Source organism: Mastomys coucha, unplaced genomic scaffold (assembly GCF_008632895.1).
Source record: "Mastomys coucha isolate ucsf_1 unplaced genomic scaffold, UCSF_Mcou_1 pScaffold15, whole genome shotgun sequence".
NCBI classification, from domain to species: Eukaryota; Metazoa; Chordata; class Mammalia; order Rodentia; family Muridae; genus Mastomys; species Mastomys coucha.
In genome coordinates, this window is record NW_022196897.1 from 42,078,787 (window position 1) to 42,104,307 (window position 25,521).

Genomic DNA, 25,521 nt, shown 5'->3' on the forward strand with positions numbered 1-25,521 from the left:
CATCCATCAACTATGTGTATGTATAAGGTTTGTGTGTGTGGTGGGTTAGAGTATTTTCCATCCATCCATCAACTATGTGTATATATACATGTGTAAGGCTTCTGTGAATGGGAGCTGGAACATTGTTCCCTCTATCCATAGAAGGTATCCATTACCTTCTATACCATTACATATATATATATATATATATATATATATATATATATATATATACACAAAACTTGTCTGAATATTTGTTGGAGCCTACTCCATCTACCAGTTATATGAATTTATGTATGTATGTGTGAAATTCTTGGAGCTTGCCTGTGGACCTTTGCTATAATTGTTCTTTGTGTATATGTGTATGTCTGTTTGTAGTTCTGTACGTATGTACATATGCATATATAAATGTATGTATATGCACATATATAGGTATGTATATATTTGTGTATGAAGTTATTGGACTCTGCCTTTTGTTTCATTTACTCTCTCTGTGTGTGTTTGTGTATGTGTACACATGTGAATTTGCTCTCTTTCCTTCTCTTTCTTGCCAGCCCCAAGGAGTTAAAAGAGTTCACAGTTTACACACTGGTCACAGGGAGTGGCATCCCCAGTACACTAAGCTTTGTTCCTTCAGAAAAAACAAACAAACAAACAAACTGCCATCTGACTTCTCTAATTGCTGCCTGCCTTTGCCAGTAGCCCCTGTATGTTTCTTGATCCACCTCTCACAGCAGCTCTAAGCACAGATCCCCAATAGCTTCCTGCCTCAGCTTACCTACAATATGGATATATATTTAAAATGTTGTTATGGAATACACCGGGTTTCTAAAATGGTGGTTGCAGGTCTCCTCCAAGAATGATAACTTCACTATTATTCCCAGATAGTTGGCTAGGTTTCTAGAAAAAGGCATAGTTTCTTTCTTGTGGAGTGAGTCTGAAATAAAATTGGAGAGCTATTGGTTACAGATGTGTCACCTTTGGTTTTTAGTGCTTTGTTGTTCTCAGATATGAGTGCATATCCAGGAGTAACCATATACGCCAGGAAAGTAGAAAGAGAACACTATCAGGTCAGGGACCAATAGAGAAGAGAGTAAACAAGAGACAAGTGATCTGATGGATGGAAGTGTGGCTTCTACTTAGTAACAGAGATAAATACAAAAGGAGAAAGAGGGTAGAATAACAGTAAGGATGTTTGAAACAAGTCATAAAGAATCATACTATTAACTAGCTCTCCCCTAACTCTATAATACATATAAGTCTCTGTGTAAATATAAATATGCACACATAGTTTAAATGAAATTTTACATCTGAACTAAGAATATTCACTCCAAGAACCAAAGACCATTCAACAAAACTACAACACTGTTTTTTTCTTGGTTTGTTTGTTTGCTTGTTTGTTTGTTTTTGAGTTGTTGATCAGACTTTTCCAAGAAACTCTCAGTGCATTAGAGACTATTATTGTTATATTTTGTTAACTCCCTGGTTAAGTCCCCATTGCTGAAGACACCATGTACTTTAGACAGGGTTCAGGGGTACCCGCTCTGGAATTGACCCAAATGTTTCCTGCTTGAGGACCATATTTCATGGTACCAGAAGGCACCTTGAAGCTTACAAAGGAAGGGGCAAACAACATTACTACAAAGCTGTGGCATCTATGAATCCGACTTTGTTTTTGGAAACAAGGTCAGTGACTGGCCTAGAACTTGCCCAGTAGGTAGGGTGACTGGCTAGGGAAGCTCTGGCATTCTATCAGACTTTGTATTACTGGAGGTAAGATTGTAAATGTATGTCACCATTTCCTGCTTTTCATGTGTGTTCTCAGCATTACACTCAGGGTCTCGTACCAGGGTAGCACATACTGAAAGTGATCTACTCAGCACCAACCAAGATTTTTTTAATCATGTTCTTCTAATATAGATAAAGTAAATTTGACTTACCTAAGTGGGGATGGGTTGATTAAACATGTGGGTTTTATTTTATGGATCTAAAATAATTTTCAACTTTGCCTCTTCTTTTATTTATTCTCTATTTTGTCAAGATGCTTGGGACTTAGTATCTTTTACTAACTCTATAATCTGATTCTATCTAGTTTGAGATCAAGTCCATCTTTACAAATCTATATATAAAGCGTTATGTTATTTTTTCCATAAAAACCAGTTCATTTCTCAAGACCAATTTTCAGTTGGGCTGATGTTACTTAGTGCTAGAGGGCTTGATTGGCCCGGATAAGCTCTCGTATGACCCAGAGTATCGTAAAACAAAAGGAAGTACTGGGCTATGAAGAAGAAAGTACCGCATAGATTTTTTTTCAGAAGCTGAATCTTTTTGTTACCTTTGGAAAGTGTCAAGATAAAAGCCACAGTAGTTTGACATTGGCAATTTTCTAACTTCAATTCTATCTACATTAAGATATGATTCCATAGTAAGATACAGACAGATATGATGGCACACATCTGTGATCTAGCAATTAGGAGGCAAATATAGGAGGATCATGAGTTTGGACAGCTAAATCTATTTAATAAGAACTTGTCTCAAATCACATGAATCTCCTGTTAAAAAGTAAGATGTAGGACACAACTCAACCAACAAAGATGTCGTCCCCACTCACAGTAATTATTAGGTGCCATGGTGATAATAGTTGGTCAACACAAAACAAACTACTCTTTGAGTGTGTTTTGTTTGGGTTCTCTCTCCCTCTCTCTCTCACTTCTCTCTCTCTCTCTCTCTCTCTCTCTCTCTCTCTCTCTCTCTCTCTCTTTTTGTATGTATGTGTGTGTGTTCATGTGTGTGTGCAATGTAAACTGGTAGTATCAATGATGATTAGAATATACACCATTATTATCACCAGCTTTCCCTTTGTGAAATTAATAGTTGTTGTTCCTCATATTTGTCTACTTAACAAAGTAAATATTATTTATATTATGAACCTAAATTTGATATACATTTAATTAGAGCCCAGACTGGTTTATCTTTTTAAAATTCAATATTTTTTACTATCTATCTTGCATCTCAGGTTTACACAGTAATACATGATATTCCCCAAATACAATGTACATATGTATACCACATAGTTCTAGAAAAGTATGCATAAATAAAACCTCCAAATGTAAATACAAACATAAATATACAATAATATAGGAATCTAAAAATGAAGAGCTGAGTGGCAGGTTATAGAGGGATAGTGTTATATTTCAGTGTAAGCCAATCAATGAAAGATAGCGTCTTCAAGAACTGTTTACAAGAAGCAAGCATGAGAGCTAGACCTAGTAGACGACATAATGGGTAGAAAAGCACATGCATTAATTCATAATTTTAATTCTCCAAATTGTGTCAAGCTATTACACGCCTCTCTGTTTCATTATCATCACCCTAGGACATTATCATCTTGCCCCTAGATTATTGCAATGACTTCTTAATGCATCTCTCCAGTTTAGTGTGTTCAAATTCATTTTCCCAGTAAAGGCTAAATGTCTTTATATACCCTAGTTTGCCTTAATCATCACAACAGCCCTCTTGGGTACATCTTTCTAATCTTTTTTATTGCCTACAACCTAAAGCATAGAGAGAAAGAAGCAAGTGAGGTCACTCAGCTGGTAAGGGGCCAAGCAGGAATTGAGTTTCAGCATTTAAATACACAGTCATAACCATTGTTCCATGTGCCCCCCCATTATATATCACTTGTTTTTATTATTGACGATGTCATATAAAATGGTTCAATGCAGTAATGGTAGCATATAGGGAAGAAGTTGAAACTCAGAATAAAACAAGCAGCTGTATCAGTCTGGGAACAACCTTACACTGGAAATAGTTCATTTTTGAAGTACAATTCTAGATGCTAGTTTATGACAGTTGTTTTTATTATTTATTTACATTTACTTACTTGAAACATGGTATTATGCTCAATATTAGGCTAGCCTAGGACTATGTATGTATCGCAGGCTAGGCTTGAACTTGTGGGGGGTCCTCGTGCTTATGTCTTTGGAGCTCTGAGATTATAAACATGAGCCATCAAAACCAGATGCTCATGGAGTATATGATTCTCAGTTAGAATGTCACTACTGTAGGTACCAACACACACACACACACACACACACACACACACACACACATGAGATAAAGTAAGTTAATTTTCTTTTGACAATGAGAATAAAATCTGATGAGCAAGGGGCATTTTACATTTTGATTAATTACACCACATCATCAAAAGAAGTTTATAAAAACATCTGGAAACAAACACAGTTACTAGCTTCAGTTTCTGTGGATAAAAGACTATATTTTCTACACAGTCAAATTAGGTTGAAAGATAAAAAACATAAATATTAAGCTGTTGGGAACCTCAAAAACAATAATTATGTATGCCTGATGATACATAGAAATTTGGGTATTATAAGTTCATGTGGAAGGAACAACTATTTTATTCAGTTTATCCTATTTATTTAGCTATTGTAATATATTTTCAGAAAACATAATATTATATTCTAGTTGAAAAATAGCTCTCTATACTTCTAAATTCATCATTGTATACCTAAAATGTTAGACATTATAATTTTTACAGAAATGTAAAATCCTACATCTGAATGTTTTCTTTCAAAGGACAAGAGTCAGCAACACTGAGTGCTCTGATTGCAAGAGGCAAGTGGCATGAACATTCTTCTAGCAGTCTTAAGTATTCTATGCCTTTGCTTATTTACAACTTTTAGCCTTTCTCCTAAAATATTTAATAAAGAAGCTGGTAGAGAAACCACCAAGGTAATCACTCTCCATGCAGCTTATGAGATTCACCCACATACTAAGTTAGGACTTATGTCTAGTATAGTTGTGCTCAACCTGTGGGTCATAACCCCTTTGGAGTTACATATCACATATCCTGCATATCAGATCTTTATACTGTGGTTCATAACAGTAACAATATTATAGTTATAAAGTATTTCTCTTTGTATTTATTTACATCTCAAACACTGTGCCCCTCCCCATCCCACTGTCATAGAGTCCCACCTTCGACTATTGTGAAAGTTGCTATGAACATAGCGGAGCACATGTCCTTGTGCTTTGCTGTACCATCTTTTGTATATATACCCAGCAGTGGTATAGTTTGGTTTCCAGGTGGAACTATTTTCAATTTTTGAGAAAATGTCAGGTTGTTTTCCAGAGTACAATCTCACCAGCAATGGATGAGTGTTTTCTTTTCTCCACATCCTTGCCAGCATGTGCTATAGTTTGAGTTTTTGATCTTAGCAATACTGATTGGCTTAAGATGATATCTCAGGGTCATTTTGTTTTGCATTTCCCTGGTGACAAAGAATAGTCAACATTTCTTTAAGTGCATCTAGGCCATTTCAAATTCCCCTCTTGAGAATTCTGTTTAGCTCTGTACTACATTTTTAAATTGGGTTATTTAGTTTGTTAAAGTCTAACTTCTTGAGTTCTTTTTATATTTTGGATATTATCCCATTGTCAGATGTAGGGTTAGTGAACATCTTTTCCCAATTCATTGTCTGTCTTTTTGTCCTAATTTGACAATGTCCCTTGCCTTATAGAAGCTTTTCAGTTTCACTAGATCCCATTTATTAATGATTGATCTTAGAGCCTGTTGATGTTCTATTCACAATACTTTCTCTTGTGCCAATATATTCAAGGTCATTTCCAGCTTTCTTTTCTATTAGACTTAAGTATCAGGTTTTATGTTGAGGTCCTTGATCCATTGGGACTTGAGTAGTGTGCTGGGTGATAGATATGGATCAATTTGAATTTTTCTACATGCAGGCATCCGGTAAGACCAGTAGAATTTCTTGAAGATAATTTCTTTCTTCCATTGTATCATTTTGGCTTCTTTGTCAAAAATCAAGTGTCCATATTCCATTGATCAACATGTCTATTTCTGTACCAATATAAGCCTTTTTTTTTTTTTTTTAACCATTGCTCTGTAGTACAGCTTGGGGTCATGGGTAATGATTTGTCCTGAAGTTCTTTTATCATATAGGATTGTTTTGTCTATCCTGCATTTCTTGTTTTTCCATATAAAGTTATGAACTGCTCTTTAAAGACCTATGAAAATTATGTTGGAATTTTTACGAGGATTGCATTGAATCTGTAGTTTGTTTATGGTAAGATTGCCAGTTTTACTACATTATTCCTATGGATCCATTAGAATGGGAGATCTTTAGTCTTCTGATGTCTTCTTCAATTTCTTTCTTCAGAGATTTATAATTTTATATTATAAGTTAAAAATAATTTTATGGTTTATAATTAAGAATAATTTTATGGTTTGGGTAAGCATAGCATGAGGATCTGTTGTATCTTTAGGAAGGTTGAGAACCAGTGGACTAGTATATGACAACTCTGCAAATATATAATCATCAGAATTTTATACTTATATTAGGTTAATATTGGTTTTTACCACAGATCAGCCTTAGTAATGAATATTGTATGTCCCTATTTTCCTATTTTCATTTTGAAAGAAGGTTTGTCTAAAAAGTGTTATGTGTATGATATATTCTATAAGTACAGATGGCTAATGTGGGATGAGTCTTACTCCAAGAGGCCTTCATGAAAAAGTAATATTACTTAGAAATGGAGCAATTGCCACCTTCTCTGGTAAAACTCATAAACATATTTAAGAGTCAAAATCAAGGGAAGATTTCTATTCTGCCTTATAAAACCAATAACCATCATTGGGAATTTTGTATTTATATTTCTAAATAGAAATTATCTTTACCATTTAGCAAGATAGAATCAAAATAGCATTTACCCCTTTACCTAATAAGGTAGAAAGCACAAAGATCATTGGTACCACAGTACATTAATAAATTCCCTTCTCTGTGGGTTTGCGTGCTCGAAGTTTAATGGGGAAAAATTAGTATGTTTTTTTCACCCCAACAGGCTTCAGGTGACTAATACTCCTATTGTAAAAGACACATGCCAAGAGAAAATTATTTTAAAAAGTGCTTTAGAAAACTGTTATCTGAGGTGGGAGTTTTTAGAAACAGTGTACATTTTAATTTTAATTAAAGGAAAATGAATGACTCATTAAATATGATGTATTTAAGAGAGGATGTGAGTGATATATTAAAAAGAGGAGTTCAAGGTGGAAGAATTTAACCAGGATTGTTTACTCAGATTGACCTTGGCTATAGAGCATGGGCTAAGACAAAAGGCAGGTCTTATGACTGATTTTCATGTTATACAGGTCAGGTATTTTTTTTTAGTTTTCATTTTTTTAAGCATGTATCAGGTGAGGGAGGCACATGGAAATCGGGGTGTCCTTTTGAATTCAGTAGTTTTTTTTCCAAATGCCAAGTTCAGATATTTGGGATTAATATGTTCTGAGCCCTATTATTAACATAGAACCCTTAAGCCTGAAACTATGGTAGTACCAATAATTCCTTTATTTTTTTTTCTCCAACCATGCTTTTACATCTGAAATACAGCCATTTATAGTGCTAATGATTGTCATTTAAGGTAAAGTCTCTGTTTTCTTGATGGCTTGCAATTATTAAAATCTTCTCACCTGTGCAAAGACCTTGTTACATAAAAGACAGCTGACATTTGTGTCTTTGCTCATATTCCCATGCCAATGGAGGACATTTGAGTGGTTAAACATGCTCTCTCACCATCTGATCCAGGTCAAAGTTGGGCTAGGGAAATGGTAGATCATTTATAATACGTTGAATCAACATTATGGCTTGCTATGATTGGCTCTGTATAGATCCACCTGTTCTTAGTGATCGTCTTCAATACTGACTTCCATCACTTTTATGGTGGTTTATTTTTTCTTTATTGAATATTTTATTTATTTACATTTCAAATGTTATCCCCCTTCCCAGTTTCCCCTCAACAAACCCCATATTCTATCCCTCCTTCCCCTGTTTCTTTGAGGGTGCTCTCCCACCAACAAACTCCCAACTCATTGTCCTGGCATTCCCCTACACTGGGGCATCAAACCTTCATGGGTCCAAGAGCCTCTCCTCCTATTGATGCCAAATAAGGCTGTCTTCTGCTTCATATGCATCTGGAGCCATGGGTTCTTCCATGTATGCTTTTTGGTTGGTGGTTCAGTCCCTGGGAGGCCTGGGCAGGTCTGGTGATATTCTTGTTCTTCCTATAGGGTTACAGACCTGTGGTTTCTGTGCCCTGTGGGCTCCTTTTGGTCCTTCTTGTGTCAGGTATTGGAGCAATAGTGGTGGTCTCACCTGTGTCCTTAGGTGTGTCAGTGCTACTTGGAGCCCAGCTCTCTCCTGGCAGGATTTAGGTATGGAAAGCTGTGGCACAGGGTTAGCTCCGGGGTGTAGATATCCCATCATTTTTTTTTCAACTGTGCTTAGCTTTAAGTAACATCTCTGACTCACAAGGGTCTTTAAGAAAGGGTAATCTTAGTCTCCCTGTCACAGTAGAGGACCAGCAACTCTTTTTCTTACTTGTACTAACACAAGCTGGTCAGCTTTCATATTACATAGCTGATTCTCTCTTTACGTGCACCAGATTCTACAAGTATGGCCCAGAAACCACTTGAGTCTAGCAATACTTTTCGTCAGTACATCTTTTGACCTGCCAGTTCTGTTATACCATTATCCACAAAACATATTCTCAAAATTCCCTAGATTAGACAGTATTCTCACTGCACTAGAAATACTCAAAATTCCCTAGATTAGACAGTATTCTCACTGCACTAGAAATACACTTATATTCCATGCTGGATACTTTTCCAAAAACATTAAACACATATTTCTTTGATCAAATGGCAGTACTTGAGTAGATAGTCTATGGGTTACTAATTGGATTCTTCTATCTGGTAAGAAAAGAGGTACTTTTGCCTAAAAGAAACCCACTCTAAATTGGTGCAGATGCAAAGATAATTTTTTGTTGTGGTTTTTTTTTTTGGGGGGGGTTGTTTGTTTGGTTTGGTTTGGTTTTGGTATTTCCTCATCTTTTTGTTTGTTTTGATTTTTTGGTTTTTTTTTATTTGTTTGATTTTTTTTCTCTTTGGTGTGTGTAATCACTTGAATTAAGAAAAATCCTTCTTTCCATTAATATTAGCCTCCTTACGGTAATGGGAAGACCTTAAATTTCCTGTTTTAAAGCACTCTATGTATTAAATTTCTGAATGCCTGTCACTTTTAAGAAAAATCTGTTATTTGTGAAAATGCTGAGTACTTTGCTGAATTGTGTTATTTTAGAGAATAAGAGATTACTGTGAGATTCCATAGAAGTCTGTCAGGAGTGCCTGTAGAATTGCTACTGTGTCAATCAACAGCCTCATTCACCTTGAACCATGAATCATTTTTTTTATTATTATTTTGCTCTTGTGTTGTATTACACCCTCTAAAAAATTTCCTCAGTTTCTACGAACTATGGAACAGCACACATTTATTTGGCAAGGTAATTTGTCTGAATCCATATTTTAAAATACCTCACAATATATAACTTTATACATTTCCAAATGTGCTTAGCTCATCATTCCTCTGGAAGTGCTTTATTTTCTTTATGTTAACCTTGGTAATTAAATTTTAAATTGTTCATTTGCCTATTTTGGCAACACACAGCTAATTGTCTTATTGCTTCAAGGTGGCCCTACAGGCTGCACAAACAAGCAGTCATCTTTGCCTTTTTATAGTACATATACTAGTTGAGAATGTAGGGTAGGAATACAGAAAACCTGTCTCTTAAAATCTATTTTTTAAAAAATATTTTCTTTTGAAATCATGTGTAAATTTGTTAGTGAAAGATGGTCAAGCATTTAAGCACATACACATGTGGGCTAGTCATTCCACATGTGGCTTGTGGGAGTTTAATTCATGAGTAAGGGAACTAATTTGGAACTTCTTTAAGAGCTATACAAGTGTGACTGAGGTATCTCTCCAGCCTGGAGATAAGAATGAGAAAAAGACACTTTATCTAATGAGAAAGAGGCATGCCAGAATTATGGTGAAGGCAGAGTAAGTGTGCGAAGAAGCTTTGATGTGTAATGAAATGCAATGTGATTCTAGAAAATACCCAAGATTCAATATCACCAAGTTTTTGGTAGAGGGAAAGAATTATATATCATATTAAAGGAACCGTGAACAAATTTTGTTTATATTTTCAGTTTGGTGAGCTACCATTGAAATATTTAGACAGTGAAGCAAAGTCAAATGGTTAAATATTTTAAAGACTTTTTTGATTTATTTTTTATTTTAATTAATTTATTTTTTACACTCCATATTTTATTCCCCACCCCATACCCGATCCACCCTCAGACTGTTCTATATCACATACCTCCTCCCACCCCCCTTGTCTCCACATGGATTTCCTCAACTCCTACCCCAACTGACTCCCCTGAGGCTTCCAGTCTCTTGAGGGTTAAGTGCATCATCTCTGTATGAACACTGACACAGCAGTCCTCTACTATATGTGTGTTGGGGGCCTCATATCAGCTGATGTATTGAACAATGTTTGAGAGATCTAGGTGGTCCAGATTAACTGAGACTGCTGGTCCTCCTACAGGATCGCCCTTCTCCTCAGCTTCTTTCTGCCTTCCCTAATTCAACAACAGGGGTCAGCTGCTTCTGTCCATTGGTTTGGTGGAAATATTTGCATCTGACTCTTTCAGCTGTTTGTTGGGTCTTTCAGAGGGCAGCCATGATAAGTCCCTTTTTGTGAGCGCTCCATAGCCTCAATAATAGTGTCAGGTCTTGGGACCTCCCCTTGAGCTGGATCCCACTTTGGGCCTGTCACTGGACCTTCTTTTCCTCAGGTTACTCTCCATTTCCATCCCTGTAATTCTTTCAGACAGGAACAGTTATGGGTCAGAGATATTACTGTGGGATGGCAACCTAACCCCTCACTTGATGCCCTATCTTCCTGTTGGAGGTGGGCTCTATAAGTTCTCTCTCCCTACTGTCAGGGATTTCATCTAAGGTCCCTCCCTTTGAGTCCTGAGAGTCTCTCACCTCTCAGGTCTCTGGTGCATTCTGAAGGGTCCCCCAAAGTCCTATTTAAAACATACTAGTTGTTAGAGTGTAAACATTGATGAAGCAACTGAAAACCAAGAGATAGTGACATTGAAAACAGAGGTGTGTCATGATTTGATTCATAATCTTCTAAAATTCATATGTCGAAGGGCAGAATCCAATATGACTGTACCTGGAGAATGAATGTATGAGTAGTTGAACATTAGTTCACAAAAATGGCTCTTTAATCCAAAAGACCTGGGAATGTTATAAGAGAAGGAAAGCATCTGAGAAGTATGATCCAGGAAGAATGCTATCATCATTCTAGCAGTCTGATGATAGATGTCCCAACTTCATCAACATTAAAACTGCTTTTCTGTTGTTAAATTCAATATCTAGCCAGTGTTTGGCATTTTGTAAAGGCATCCTGTCCAAGTAAATATTTTCTAAATTATCTGTAACTGCTAAGATTAGTTAATGTGTTCATTGTGGTTTTTTTTAAGATAAAGAGAAACCTGAAATAGATTTGATTTTACTTCATTTCTTTTCTATTTGACTACCTATCTGAGAGATTGGTGACAGTTTATAAGTTTCTGGAACAAAATAAGACCAGAGAGGTAGAAGAGGATTGACTCAAAAATTCAACTATGGACATGCATATTTGTTTGTCTCTGAAACAAGCAAAAATATTTTCATTAAATATTTGTCTATACTAAACCATGTGCTATTGGAAAAGTCTAGTCTGAGGTATGTCATTAGTGTTTAAGCATTAAGATCCTATCTAGATTAATATACAAACGTGATCCACTTTGCAAACTTATGAAGAGAAATGGAGATCAAAATATTTTTTTATATTTTATTTTTATTAGATATTTTACTTATTACATTTCAAATGTTGCCCTCTTTTGTGTTTCTCCTCCATAGACCCCTCCCCCTGCTTCTATGAGGGTACTCCCCCTCCCGCTACCACCTTACCACCCTGGCATTCCCCTACACTGGGGCATCAAGCCTTCACAGGACCAATGGTCTCTCCTCTCATTGATGCCAGATAAGGCCATCTTCTGCCACATATGCAGCTGGAACTATGGGTCCCTCCATGTGTACTCTTTGGTTGGTGGTTTAGTACCTGGGAGCTCTGAGGCGGGGAGGGTCTGGGTGGTTGATATTGTTCTTCCTGTGGGGTTGAAAACCTCTTCAGTTCCTTCCGTCCTTGCCCTAATTCCTCCATTGTGGTCCCTGTGCTCCGTCCAATTGTTGGCTGGCAGAGCCTCTCAGGAGACAGCTATATCAGGTTCTAGTCAGCAAGCACTTCTTGGCATCCACAATAGTGTGTGGGGTGTGTTGTGTGTATATGGATGGATCTCTAGGTGGGACAGTATCTAGATGGCCTTTCCTTCAGTCTCTGCTCCACACTTTGTCCCTGTATTTGTTCCCCCTTCTAAGAAGGACTAAAGCATACACACTTTGGTCTTGCTTCTTCTTGAGCTTCATATGCTCTGTATATTGTATCATGGTAGGTCAGAAAGAGAAAGCTGAGAAGTAACTCATAGAAAAGGAGATTCCAAGAATGGAATCTGCTAGATAAACTCATCTAGGTAAATATTTATGGCTTTCACCATATACATTTTAAGGAATATGTAGAAAAAAGCATCATTCACTGGTAGATAATCAAATGAAATAAAAAGAGATGTTTCATGTGTCTATAAAATATAGTTCATGTTATTTTAAAAGGTGTAAATATAACATGACAGATGTGAATGAATTTGGATATGTTTGGGAAGGTTATAAAACAGACACATGGTACCTGAGCACAGGTAACAAAACAGAATGTAGGCTAAAATAAAATGGGTTATCTTTAGTTAATCATAGTAGAGCCTACATATATGGCCAAAATAAATATATTTTGAGTATGAGTCCTATTTTTGGGAGGAAGAACCAGACCTTAACTTCAACAGATGTAAGTGATGTGCCTAGATTGATCTCTAAGGGTTGATTTACACTATGGGAAGAAAGATCAACTACCTCCATTTAAAGGACAGAAGAATGTAATGATGTCTACAATTGAAAGATGGTTTGTAAGTTTCATTTTCAAAGTGTGCCTTGGTTAAGGTTTCTATTGCTGCAATGAAAACCATGACCAAAAAGCAAGTTTGGGAGAAGAGGGTTTATTCAACTTATTCTTCCATGTTGCTGTTCATTATTGAGGAAATTCAGGACAGTAACTCAAACAAGACAGAGTCCTGGATGCAGGAGTAGATGCAGAAGCTGTGGAGAAGTGCTGCTTATAGGCTGGCTCAGCCTTCTTTCATATAAAATCCAGAACCACTAGGTCAAGGATTGCACCACCCACAATGACCTAGTACTTCCCACATTGCTCAGTAATTGAAAAAAAATGCCTTACAGATAGATCTCATGGATGCATTTTTCTCAACTGAACTTCATTTTTCCCTGATGACTATAGCATGTGGCAACTTTATACATGAAACCAGCCAGTACATGGGGTAAAGGAGTTATGAACTAAAGGACTATGAAGTACTTTAGGAAAAAGATGCTTGGCCTTTAAGAGGGCTAAAAAAATGTCATCATTTTTATCTCTGTTTAAGTGTTGGATATTTCATCTCTTCTACTAGTTTAGCGCTGGGAAGATAGAAGACAAAAAGAACAGACTACAAATCAAATATGCAAACCATTGTGATGGGTGTAATTTGTTGTTATTCTCATTCTCCTTGTGGTAAAATGTAAATATGCTAAAGCCCAATACCAGATCATTTTCAAACAACATTACTTTCATAATCAGTTGCTAAAAATTGTTCTTTAAAAAAGAACATCAGATATATAAAAGTGTAAATACTATGCATGTGAATGATGGGCTTTGAAAAAAAACTACCAAGGAAAGAAAATTATTTTTAATGTCTAAAACCAAATTCTTGAATGCACATAATTACTATATTTATATAACTACTATAATAATACCTACTAGTTTATGAGCAATCAACACATATATGTAATGTGTTTATATATCAGTAATAATAATTGTATTTCTTTCTTTCTCATGTGTGTGTGTGTGTGTATGTGTGTGTGTATATGTGTGTATGTATGTGTGTGTGTGTGTGTGTGTGTGTGTGTATGTGTGTGTGTGTGTGTGTGTGTGTTCACGTACCTGTACTCTGGTAGTCTTTTAAATGTATGGGATGGGGCAATTAGTTCCAAGCCCTTTCATAGTATTTGGGATTCTATTGCTCTGAAGAGGTGCCATGACAACAGCAACTATTATAAAGGAAAACATACAGTTTAAATGCTTAGTCCATATGCATCATGGTGGGAAGCATGAATGCTTGCAGGGAGGCTTGAAAAAAAAAAACTACCAAGGAAAGAAAATTATTTTTAATGTCTAAAACCAAATTCTTGAATGCACATAATTACTATAATTATCTAACTACTATAATAATACCTACTAGTTTATGAGCAATCAGCACATATATGTAATATATGCTCCTAGAGAGGTAGCTGAGAGTTCTACAGATCTGTCTGCAAGCAAGAAGAGATATTCAGACACTGGGCCTGACTTGATCATCTGAGACCTGAAGACCTACCCCAAAATAACATCTACCCTTTCTTCCTCCAATAAGGCCATAACTACACACCTCCTAATAATACCAAGTCTCTATGAGCACATGAAGCTATTATTCAAACTACCACACACCTGACTCAAGAGCTGTGACTATTCAAGTCCATTATATAAAAGTCACAATATTTGAATATGAGCATTTAATTCCTTTCTGTGAACTTGAAAACATCTGAAGACTGTACATTTTAATACACAACAAGTGTTGCTATGCAATAGTTTGTATTTCTATCCTTTTGTTATATTTGTGTGTGTGTGTGTGTGTATTTATAGTATAAAGCTTATGTAGGTTAGAGAACAACTTTCTAGAATAATGTATCTTTTTCCAACATTTAGGTTCTGGGGATTTAACTAAGCTTGTCAGGCTGCAGGGAGAGTCCTTATTCCATGAGCCATCTTACTTGCCAAATTGTCCATTTTCAGCAACATAAAAGCCTATGCATGTCTAATGAAGATAGCATTTCCCAATATTTTCAATCCAAAATTACTTTAATACACAGATTCAAATGCACTGACATGGTAACCAGTGTAAACACTGATTCATACACATAAAATAATAATAAAGCTTTGGCTAGGCAATGAAATTTTTGAAGTAAAACTTTGTGAAAACTTTATATAACACTTGCCTTCAACTTCACACATCTGAAAGTATCAAGAAATCCAAGGTATGTTTTCCAAGAGTTCCTCCTTTCAAAGAATCTTTCTTTAACAGAATTTCTCTTGAATAAATAAATGGTTACAACATAACACACTCTGCTCATTGCTAAAACAATGCTTATGCTTTAATTAATTAAATCAATACTCAATCTCTCCAAATAATGACTTAGAAAAAATAATTTTGAAGACTATATACATGGTTAGCAGAAGGAAAAGCATCCCAGAACATTAGTAAGAATAATGACATCAGTGTGAATATTGTTTAGGGAAAACTTTGATGGGTAGGGCTGGGTACGAATTTACAATCCCAAATGGAGGAGTATTGTGATAGATTTTTCTGCAAAGCAAAACTTGATCTTGATGTTGCTTGTCAATATCACTTCACAATGAGATTCAAAAATAGTAGAATTCAGATACTAAATTATGTATTAAATAATAACTAGGTAACTACTGGGCACTATAACTTGAGCTACCTAGTTAAAGTGACATGGAAAGAATTACCTCTTAGCTACAAATATTTAAAGAGATGATCTTCCTTAAAAAAATGTCATTATCCTAGACCAAAATCTGTGTCTACAGAATATTTTGTTGAAGTACGTAACATCTTTAGTTTCTGCCTGAACTTTAGTCATGACAGGAATTTTCATTGTGTAATTCCTATTGGTACTTACATGGGATTATTCTTCTCATTCTTCTTCCCAGATCTGGCAATGTGGAGGCTCCTTGGAGATTGTGACTTGTTCTCATGTTGGTCATGTTTTTCGCAAAGCAACTCCATACACGTTCCCTGGTGGCACTGGCCATGTCATTAACAAGAACAACAGAAGACTGGCAGAAGTGTGGATGGATGAATTCAAAGATTTCTTCTATATCATATCCCCAGGTATGCAGTGCTGAAATTTGCCATCTTTTAAAAGGGGAAGTAAAATTTTAAACATGTTGAATATCTGTTTCATTATTCTTATTTATCCTAAGAGTTAAAATAAAATGTTATTCATTATAAGGATATCATGGAAATTTTTGTGTGAGAAAATTTTAGGCTAAAGTTATTTTCACCTAAACTAAAAATATCAAATATTTTTAAATCTCTCCTATGATTTTTATTCATTACCCAATTAAAGAAAGATGTACATATAGGTATTCAAATTTATTTTAATACATACTAGGAATCTTTTAAACAGGAATGATTTAGTAAACTGTTAACAAATTTAAGCAAAGAAGCAATGAAACTTTTTTACATTCTCTAAAACCTATAAACATTTAAATAATACTTTTTTGAGAAATATTTTAGGAATAAGGAGTTTTGTAAAAATTTAATTTCATGATGGTAAAATTTTGTGGGAGTTATTTGTATTATTTCCTTTTGATTTACTTGTTTCTACAATAACAATATTATTTATTTCTTAAAATGACAGAATATTAGTATATTAAAATGAGAAGGAAGTAACAGAAAATTGAAGCATGAGCATCAGGACTTTAAGTATATCCGTATCAAGTATAACCAAATATCTAAATAAATACATAAATGTTGCAAGAGAAGTATGATTTCCTTCAAGGTGTCAAAATATAGGATGGAATATCAAAATAAAAATGAAAGGATTTTAGATATATTAACAAAACTATTGAATTTTTTTCTTTGATATTTTAGATATAGCTTCAAAGTTTTCAATGACCTTCTTATGTTACCCATAAGAACAACAACTATTTACATCTTCATATTCTTTCTTACAAAGTAATCTACTATATAGCTTAAAAGGGCAGTTTGCATTGTAGATGGTATGCACTGATTTATGAAGCTAAATATAATGTCAGTAACAAGTATGAAGAATATAAAAGTCAGTAAGGACCTTCTTATAATCCAGATTTCTATAAGAGAGAAAAATTGAAGCATTGTGTGTGTTTGTGAATGTGTGATTAGAAAGGCCTTTTCACACTTTTTTCACGCCTTCATCTGTGTCAAGACAAAATGATATCTCAAGAACACCACCTCGTGACTAGAAATATTTCCTTTTATAGTAGAAATATTGTCCAGATGTTCACTTAGTTCAACAGAAAAATACAAAATCTGCAGGAAAGTAGTGACATTTATATAACCTTTATATATTACTCTGTTGGTATTTCTTGACTGGAAATAATTACTTATAGCAATTCTTAAAGTACAATATAAATAAAGAACTAATGGATGAAAGAAATGTGAGGCTTGCATTAAAAATGTGAGTGATTGTGGATCATTGGAAACATGTGCAATTGATTAATTTTCAATGATCATCATGGATGTCAAGTAATGCTAGGGAAGTCTAAGACGCCTTTCTTCTCCAGCCTCTGAAGGTTGAATGAACTGACAAGAAAAAGGGGCATATAAACAAATTAATATGCAAAAGGGGTGGAAGATCACAGTAACCTGCAAGGAGCGCATATGATTTGAAAACCTCCATACCATTTTCTATAGATGTGGGGGATGTGAGACAGTAAATACATTTAGAGAAGATCAATGGACTGGAAAAATATACAACATAGGTAAATGTCCATTTGGCATGTGCATGCGCGAGCACACACACACACACACACACACACACACACACACACACACCCCACACACACATTGTTAATATTTATGGATGGAACATGATAACAAATGTTCTATGACAAAAAGAACAAGCTTGTTACTCTTGCCATCATGAACATTCCTCTTGTGGTATGAGTTTAGCAATGAAAGTTTAGGGAAGGAAGCAGAGATGTTCCTTACTGTTTTGGCAGGTGGGAAGCTTTGAACTCCTATAGATAGATCAACTGTGGATAAAGCTTATCCCTGCCCTGGTCCAGGGAAAGACAGCTGGGAGAGAAGCTTTGGGTCCATTTTTAAAGGTATTTTAATTTGTTCCATATAAAATTGCTTTGAATCAAAGTATGGCCTGTTTATGGGTATTGATCTTAAAACCTCAGTATTAGGTATTTTGTATAATTTTTAATTGATTGAAAAATGTAGATGAAGGACAACTGTTTTACAAACTGCACAGAAATGATCAGTTTCAGAGTTTATATGATGTAGTCTCTATGTGAACTTAGGACTTGACACTGAAGAGCAGAGCTGATTGTGTAACCTGGAAAGTGCCCATTTTCCATCACAGTCATGGGCACCTGGGATGTTCTTGTTCTTACTACTCAGGCTTGTACCTTAGCACGTTTGAAAAAGGAGATGGCCAGAATGAACTGTTATTACTTGAGACTTTTAAAGGGGCCATTGAACTTAGGAGAAGGGGGCAATCTGCTTGCAAAGATAGAAACTAAAGAAATTATAACTTCTCAATAGGAAAAGGAGAACTTAAGTAGGTCAGAAGCTAGATCTGGCTGATTCCAAACAAAACCAAAATGTAGCAGGTTACAGATCACCCTCAATCACATACTTAAAATATTCAATAAGCTAGCAGTCAGCCATTTGTATGATAAAGATTTTAGCCGTTAATTATGCTATAGATTATGATGAATGCTACAATTTAAAAGTCAAAATCACAAAAATATTATTTTCTTGAGTGATGAATGTTTGACTCTGTGTGTCCTATGGCAATAAGTGGATTTCAAAAATAGAAATACAGGCTTTTACATGCATGACTAAAATTATATCATACACTGTACTAAACACAGATATATGTGCTTTAGTTGATGTAGAACCATCCCACTGTGAGAAGTACAATCCCCAAGTCATTGGGACTTGTATAAGGGAGAAGAAATCAAGCAAGCAAGCAAGCAAGCAAGCAAGCAAGCAAGCAAGCAGGCCGGCCAAAACATTTGTATCTCTCTGCTCCTAAACATGAATGATGCTTGACTAGCTGTTTGAGCTCCTACCACTGTGACTTCCTGCTATGATTTAGAACCCAGAAGACTAAGCCACCTTTGTACCCTAAGCTGTTTTCTGATCAGGGTATTTTGTCAGAGCAATGAAAATGAAGTGAATACAGAGACTGTGGAGAATCCACCTTTAGCACTCACAGTGTCATGTTAGCAATATTTACTTATCTCTCTTGGTAAAGTCCTTTCAGATTTATGTCCCTATTATCTAAAAGTTTCCCTATAGCTTTATAGCTTTGTAAAGCTTAAAAATATGTGTTGGATAGTTTGAAGCACTAACAAATAAGAAATGCATTTTGCTGGGAGCCTCTTTATTTTGCTTTCTGTTGGATTACCTATCTATATATGTCCCGCTTACACCAAGGAATCACATCACTACCTTTATCCATCCTCTCGTAACAACAACCAAGTCCACATATGCCTGGAAAGAATATCCAACTGGTTTATATGTGGCCTGTCTTTGTAATTTTTATGTTATATAATAATATAATAGAACTAAACTGCCAAGGGCCAACCGCAGCTTTGCCAGGGGTTTGGGAGCCATGAAAGAACAACTGGAAGTCAATCATGAGTACAAACTGACAGCTCTGTCATCTGCTCAAGATGGCCTTCTAGATAGCCCTCTGTAGATACCTCTTGGCTCTGTAGTCTATTCAAGAAAACTTTCTGCTCTCTTGCTGGACAAAATTCTAAAAGCTCTCTGGATAGCTCATTCCTTTTCTGGCCAAAGTCAAAAAGGCTGCTACAAAAAAAAAAAAAAATCTAAAAGCATTGTACCACCTCTTTAGGACAACTCTTTGACAATGTCAGAAATCCTGCTACAAAAATTCTAAAGGAGTTATATTCACTCTCTAGGCAGTTCTCTCTGTGTAGCTCTCTCTTTCAGACCAAAGCCTATCTTTATTTTACATATCAATTCAATCCTCCATCTCAGGTTTCCTTTTGAGTACCCCATGGACCAGCATTTTATGACATAAGTCTCTTGATTCTTAGAAAAGACAAGAAGTATATGTTTTGACATAGCAATAAATTCAGATATGCCTGGCTTTGTAAGTACAGACAATAAGCTAGCAGGATCTACTCTAAGATCACCATTCCAGGGCCTAAAGTAGCTCTATCCCAGCCTGACCTTGAACTGAACAATCTGCCTGTCTTTGTAAGCACAAACAATAAACCAAGCTGGACAGGATCTTGCCCTGCACTCATTAATCTCTAAATCTCGTTATCTCTTTCCATAATATCTTTCTGATAAGCTGGATCATAGTGCAGCTGCCTGTGTTCTTTTAGGTCTGTGAAGCTGCTTATATAATTCATACTGCATCCTTATATTTTGCAAATTTGAGAAAGTATAGTTTCTTGAAGTCATGTTTTCTAAGTTTTTTCCCTAGCCTTATGGGCTGTCCTGAAGGTAACAGTGTTCACCATTTTTGCTGAGGACATGAGACACACCCTTGCCTTCTGGACTCAGGCTGTTTCTAATCATCATGGAGTCATTAACTTTGGCAGGGAAAATATCACCACAGGAGGACCATAATGTAAGTTATCAAGCCTTATGCCTAGCAACCATCAACACTCTTGGAGGCCCATAGCATGCTGGCTCTGCTCCAGGGGCAGGAACTGTGATATACACCTCTGCTGCCGTGTAGGACTTGGCACTTCACTTGATGTAACCCTCCTCACTTTAACTAATTCAAACATTTTAGACATACAAAGCAGCTTAATATGAGTTTCTTAAATAGATAAAACAAAGCTACTTTTATGCTTGTTGATTTCTACTTTTTCTGAGTCCTGATTTGCTTAATGTTTGAAGAGCTCTGATTCCGTGAAAAGCTATGCATGCAAACTACGTTTATCTGTTTACTCTGCTATTTATTTTATGCCCTGATTCAATTGGTCAGCATTCATTTGACATTTGGCTACTTTGAAAATGTGAAACTAATTTTATCTGTACCTGGAGTTTAATGAGGAGCAATACCACTTTGGAACTGTGTTAAGAATAGTTTCTAACAAGTGTTTAGTGTGCTTTCTGCCTGTCTTCATAAAGATGCCAATACTCTGTCTAGCATCATGGATTTTAAAGCCCATAGGCCCTTAAGGCCTGAGGCAGTTTTTAATAGTAATTGGACTGTTTCAGCTACAGCCAATCTGATGGCCCTAGCAAATCCTTTGAAATGAAGGGATATAAGTTGAAATCACTCTTCACAGAATACACCTTGTAAATGCAAGTGTTCTTTTCCTTCCTGTTGGTCACAAGCATAAATTTTAGGAACTTAAAAATCAAGTATAATCGTAAAACCACATCTTTGAAACAGTTGCTTTTCTATTAACATTGATTTTCTTTCTTTGGGGAGGCAACCTTCAAACTGTATGTCAACAGGCGTGGTGACTAGGGCCAGCTATCTGGATATAACCCCTGGGCTCTCCTTTCCTCAGTTGACAGTTTGTGATCTTGCTTTGAACAAAAATAGAGAGGAAATAAAATAGAAAATATCTAGGAACACACTTCTAATGTTTTTATGAAAACAACATATCTTCAGCAATATTGGAATAATATGATTTCTATTACAGGCAAGAAAAAAAATCCATATTTAGAAAAAAATCTTGGGGCTCTCTTTGAAAGTTAGCACTTGGAACAGAGAGAGAGAGAAAGAAAGAGAGAGAGAGAGAGAGAGAGAGAGAGAGAGAGAGAGAGAGAGAGAGAGAAAGAGAGAGAGAACTAAATCACCTTACCAAAGGCAGAGTATTTGAACAGCATCAGTAGGCCACTGCTGAATTTTAAGATCTGTATAAGTTATTCTTTGATACAATATATGATAGGTATTTACCCAGGCCATTTTCTTTTAGAAGTCATGAAAATGTGTTTTTATAACCACTGGTTTGACATTTTCAGGAAGATGTACAATATGAAAAATTTTATTAGTCTAGTGATATTTCTTCTGATTATCTTGAAATGAATTTCTCAGTAAAGACTGTAACATTTCTGAAAAAGGATAGCTTTGGTGAATTTTGATTTTTTTTCATTAAATACTTTTACACAACAGCAAATCTGATCCAAAGCTGATTGTGTCAGACAATGAGAAAATGATTAATCATTTCATTATGTTCTAGTTTGATAGCTGATATTTATTAATCTTTGTGATACCTTAAGAAGCTAAATTTGATGTATCTATGAGAGTGGCTCTTCATGTTACTGAATGTTTCCATCGAAAGTTTTGAAGTTTGATTTATGTGTGGCAGTACGTTGGCTTTAATTTTCACTTCTTTTGTTGTTTAGCCATATTTGAATTATGGATTTTTCTCTAGTTCTTTGATAATTTTCTTCAATGTGCTTTTATTATTTTTACATTACCCTCCAACTCCTTCTAAAACAATCCCCTTTTTTTCTACTCATTCATATTTGTGTCCTCTTTTTGTTTTTTTACACATTGCATGTCCAATCTCTGCTATCCATATATTCAGATTATTGACTTTTCAGTGAAGTCTGGTTAACTTATAAAGGCTTACATTCATATAGAAAACCAACCTCCCCTCTTGTACCAGACAGTGATTGCCAGTAGCTTTTGGTTAGAGATATGACTACATATATTAACAACTCCCCTCTCTATGTTGAGACATTGCCTGGCTTGTGCTTGCACAGGTCTTGTGTGGGCTATCACAGTCATACTAAATTCAGATGTGTACCTACTCACTCTGTTGTGTATAGAAGACATAGATCTATGTGCATATTATGAAGCTTTTCTAGCACTAGTTAGTTTTCCATATGAGATTTTTGATACCCTGAATTTGATAGAGAAGAAAGTAGGGAGTACACTTGAACTTATTGGCACAGGAAAGGACTTTCTGACCAGGAACTAAATCTCAGAGCAAACTCCATGATCCTCTAGGTCTTATTATCTTTTTACCCTCTCTTCTGGATTTAGTAATATTTTTTCTTTCTTGAAACTAGTTCTTCTACCCTTGCATCATTATATCAACCCTCAAAATTTCTACTTCCTGGATTTTACATATATGCCTTTTTTATCACCATCTCCTTGGGGTTTTTTGCATTGTTCCCAATGAGTCAACAACTTCTTCAGTTATTTTTTTTGTTGGCATCTGGATTTCTTCTGTGAAAAAAGCTTTTATAAATTTTAAAACTAATAGTCTTGATTCAATTGTTACTGGATATTTTTCTCATTTTATATACTCATAAATCTTTATATATTTTGGAAATGAAATTATGTTACTAAATATTTACATATTTACATATCTCAATGGTTAGCAAATCAGTGTTTTCAAATAATATGTTAAAGTATATCTTTTTAAAATTCATTGTTTCTTTGAGCATTATGTGTTTTTTAATAGTATGGCCCAATTCTTACATTGTTTAGACACTGAAAAATATTCTTTAATATTTTATTTCATAAAGGTCATACCCGTTTTTCAGTGAAATCAGTAATCTTTCAAAAAATAAGCATAACCCAAGACCTGGATTAGATAATTCTACATGTGATTATGTTTATAACTTTTTTCATAAAAGTATCATTTATAATAATTATACTTTTAAATATATTAAAGTAACTATATTGTTTCCCATTATATTAATTCTAAATAGCCAGATTTCACTCATGATCTGTAATACTATTCAGCAAATGATATAAATCATACTTAATGGAAATCACAGAAACTTATATTTGAAGACTAGCAATATAACAATCTCTTCAGATAATTAGCCCCACAGAATAATTTTACCATTATCGAATCTAAGTAGTCTCCAAGTAATTTTAAAGTAGGCAACACTAAGTCCTATTATGAATTGATTCACAGTATAGCAACTACTTCTAATGTTCAGACAACAAAATACCTAGGTATTTAAATGAACTTTTCTTCTTAACATATACTTTGCTCTAACTTAAATATAATTTTCTCAATTCTAGTGAATGAGGCAGTTTCAAAATTCCAATAAGTAAGTATTATCCCAAATAGACTGGAAGATGTAATGATTAATTTTCAAGTCTCCTCATCTTGTTGAACCAGTCAAAGTAGGAAATTTAATAATTTTTAAGTTTGGACAAATTATCCAAATCACTTTATAAGATGCATAATTTTTTTTTCTTTTTGGAGGTCAGGAGATGGCTGAAAACTTTATTTAATGTAAGAGGATTAAAAATGAATCAAATATGACTTGAGCACACGCAGTGAAGTTTTATCATAATTACTTTCATCTTGTCAGTGTTTTCAGAGTGTCCTCATTTTATTATTTAGTTCTGTCATAACTAAAATTGAGCAGCTTATGAGTTATATAATAATTAATTACTTTTAAGCTTTCAATTCTAATTCTTATCAGGATTGAATGGATCACTGTGACACTAGGTAGCAGTCATTTACAGGAAGCCACTGGTGTCCAGGTGGGTTAGAATACAGACTTCTTATTTCTAATACTCTCAGACTAAGCCTCCAATATTAGTTGTTCTAGTAAATCATTTTGCCAGGATCCTTATGTTATATTCATATTTTTCTATTTAAAATAAAATATGAGTTCAAATCTAGAATGACCTACTTACATAAACTCTTAGGAAAATTTAAAAAAAAGTTAAAAGTTGACTTTGAAAGATTTGGACTACCTCATCCTTTCTGGGTTGAATAATGGAAACAGTTAACTATACTTTTCTAGATGCACCAAGTTGAAGTTATGGTAGTCACTTTCAAAGGCAAAAGAAAACAAAAAGAAAAGAAAACAATCGAAAAAAATATGACATACAACATTCATCTTCGTCTTATGCCCATAAATTCTTAGTGACCTTAGTGTCAGATTACCACAGAAATATTACCTAAAATTTTGTGTTCCCTGGGAGTCATTTTACATTTATATATTCACAAAAATTATTTAGAAAATATTTTAATACATGTCTGTATTAAACAAACTACACAAAGCTTTCATGGAAAAAAATTCTGGACAATACATATTGGCTCGAAAAGAAAAGACACATAAGAAATGTTGGTTTAGATTTTGTCAAGGGAAGAGAAAATGTTTTTTCTTTTAACAAAGGTAGAGACCTAGTTAATAAATAGACTGACTGCATACTTTTTTTTAAGGTCCATAGAAGCACAATTATTTTATTTTATTTTTGTTATTTGTATTCTTTATTTTTTATTAGATATTTTCTTTATTTACATGTCATATGATTTTTTCCCCGTTTCCCCTCTCAGGAACAAACAAGTAAACAAACAAACAAAAACAACAAGAACAAACTCCTGTTGCTTCCCCCCCCCCATGCTTGCCAACCCACTCTCTCCTACTTATTGGTCCTGGCATTCCCCTACACTGGGGCACAGAACCTCTAGGACGAACAACTATATGAATTAACTAGTACCCTCAGAGCTCCTAGGGACTCAACCACCAACCAAGGAGTATGCATGATTAGGACTGATTGTTCTGGCAGCATGTGTGTAGTAGAGGATTGCAAAATCAATCATCAATGGGAGAAGAGGTCCTTGGGACTGCAT

General features: G+C 35.0%; 1 protein-coding gene across 4 annotated transcripts in view; it reads left to right on the forward strand.

Moving 5' to 3' along the window:
* Galnt13 (polypeptide N-acetylgalactosaminyltransferase 13) overlaps positions 1-25,521 on the forward strand; it is a 633,613-nt gene that overhangs the window by 410,751 nt on the left and 197,341 nt on the right. For all 4 annotated transcript variants that reach the window (XM_031370288.1, XM_031370286.1, XM_031370285.1 and 1 more), the window contains exon 9: positions 15,892-16,072. In XM_031370288.1, the coding sequence (XP_031226148.1) occupies positions 15,892-16,072 (181 nt within the window). The remainder of the gene's footprint in view (positions 1-15,891; positions 16,073-25,521) is intronic.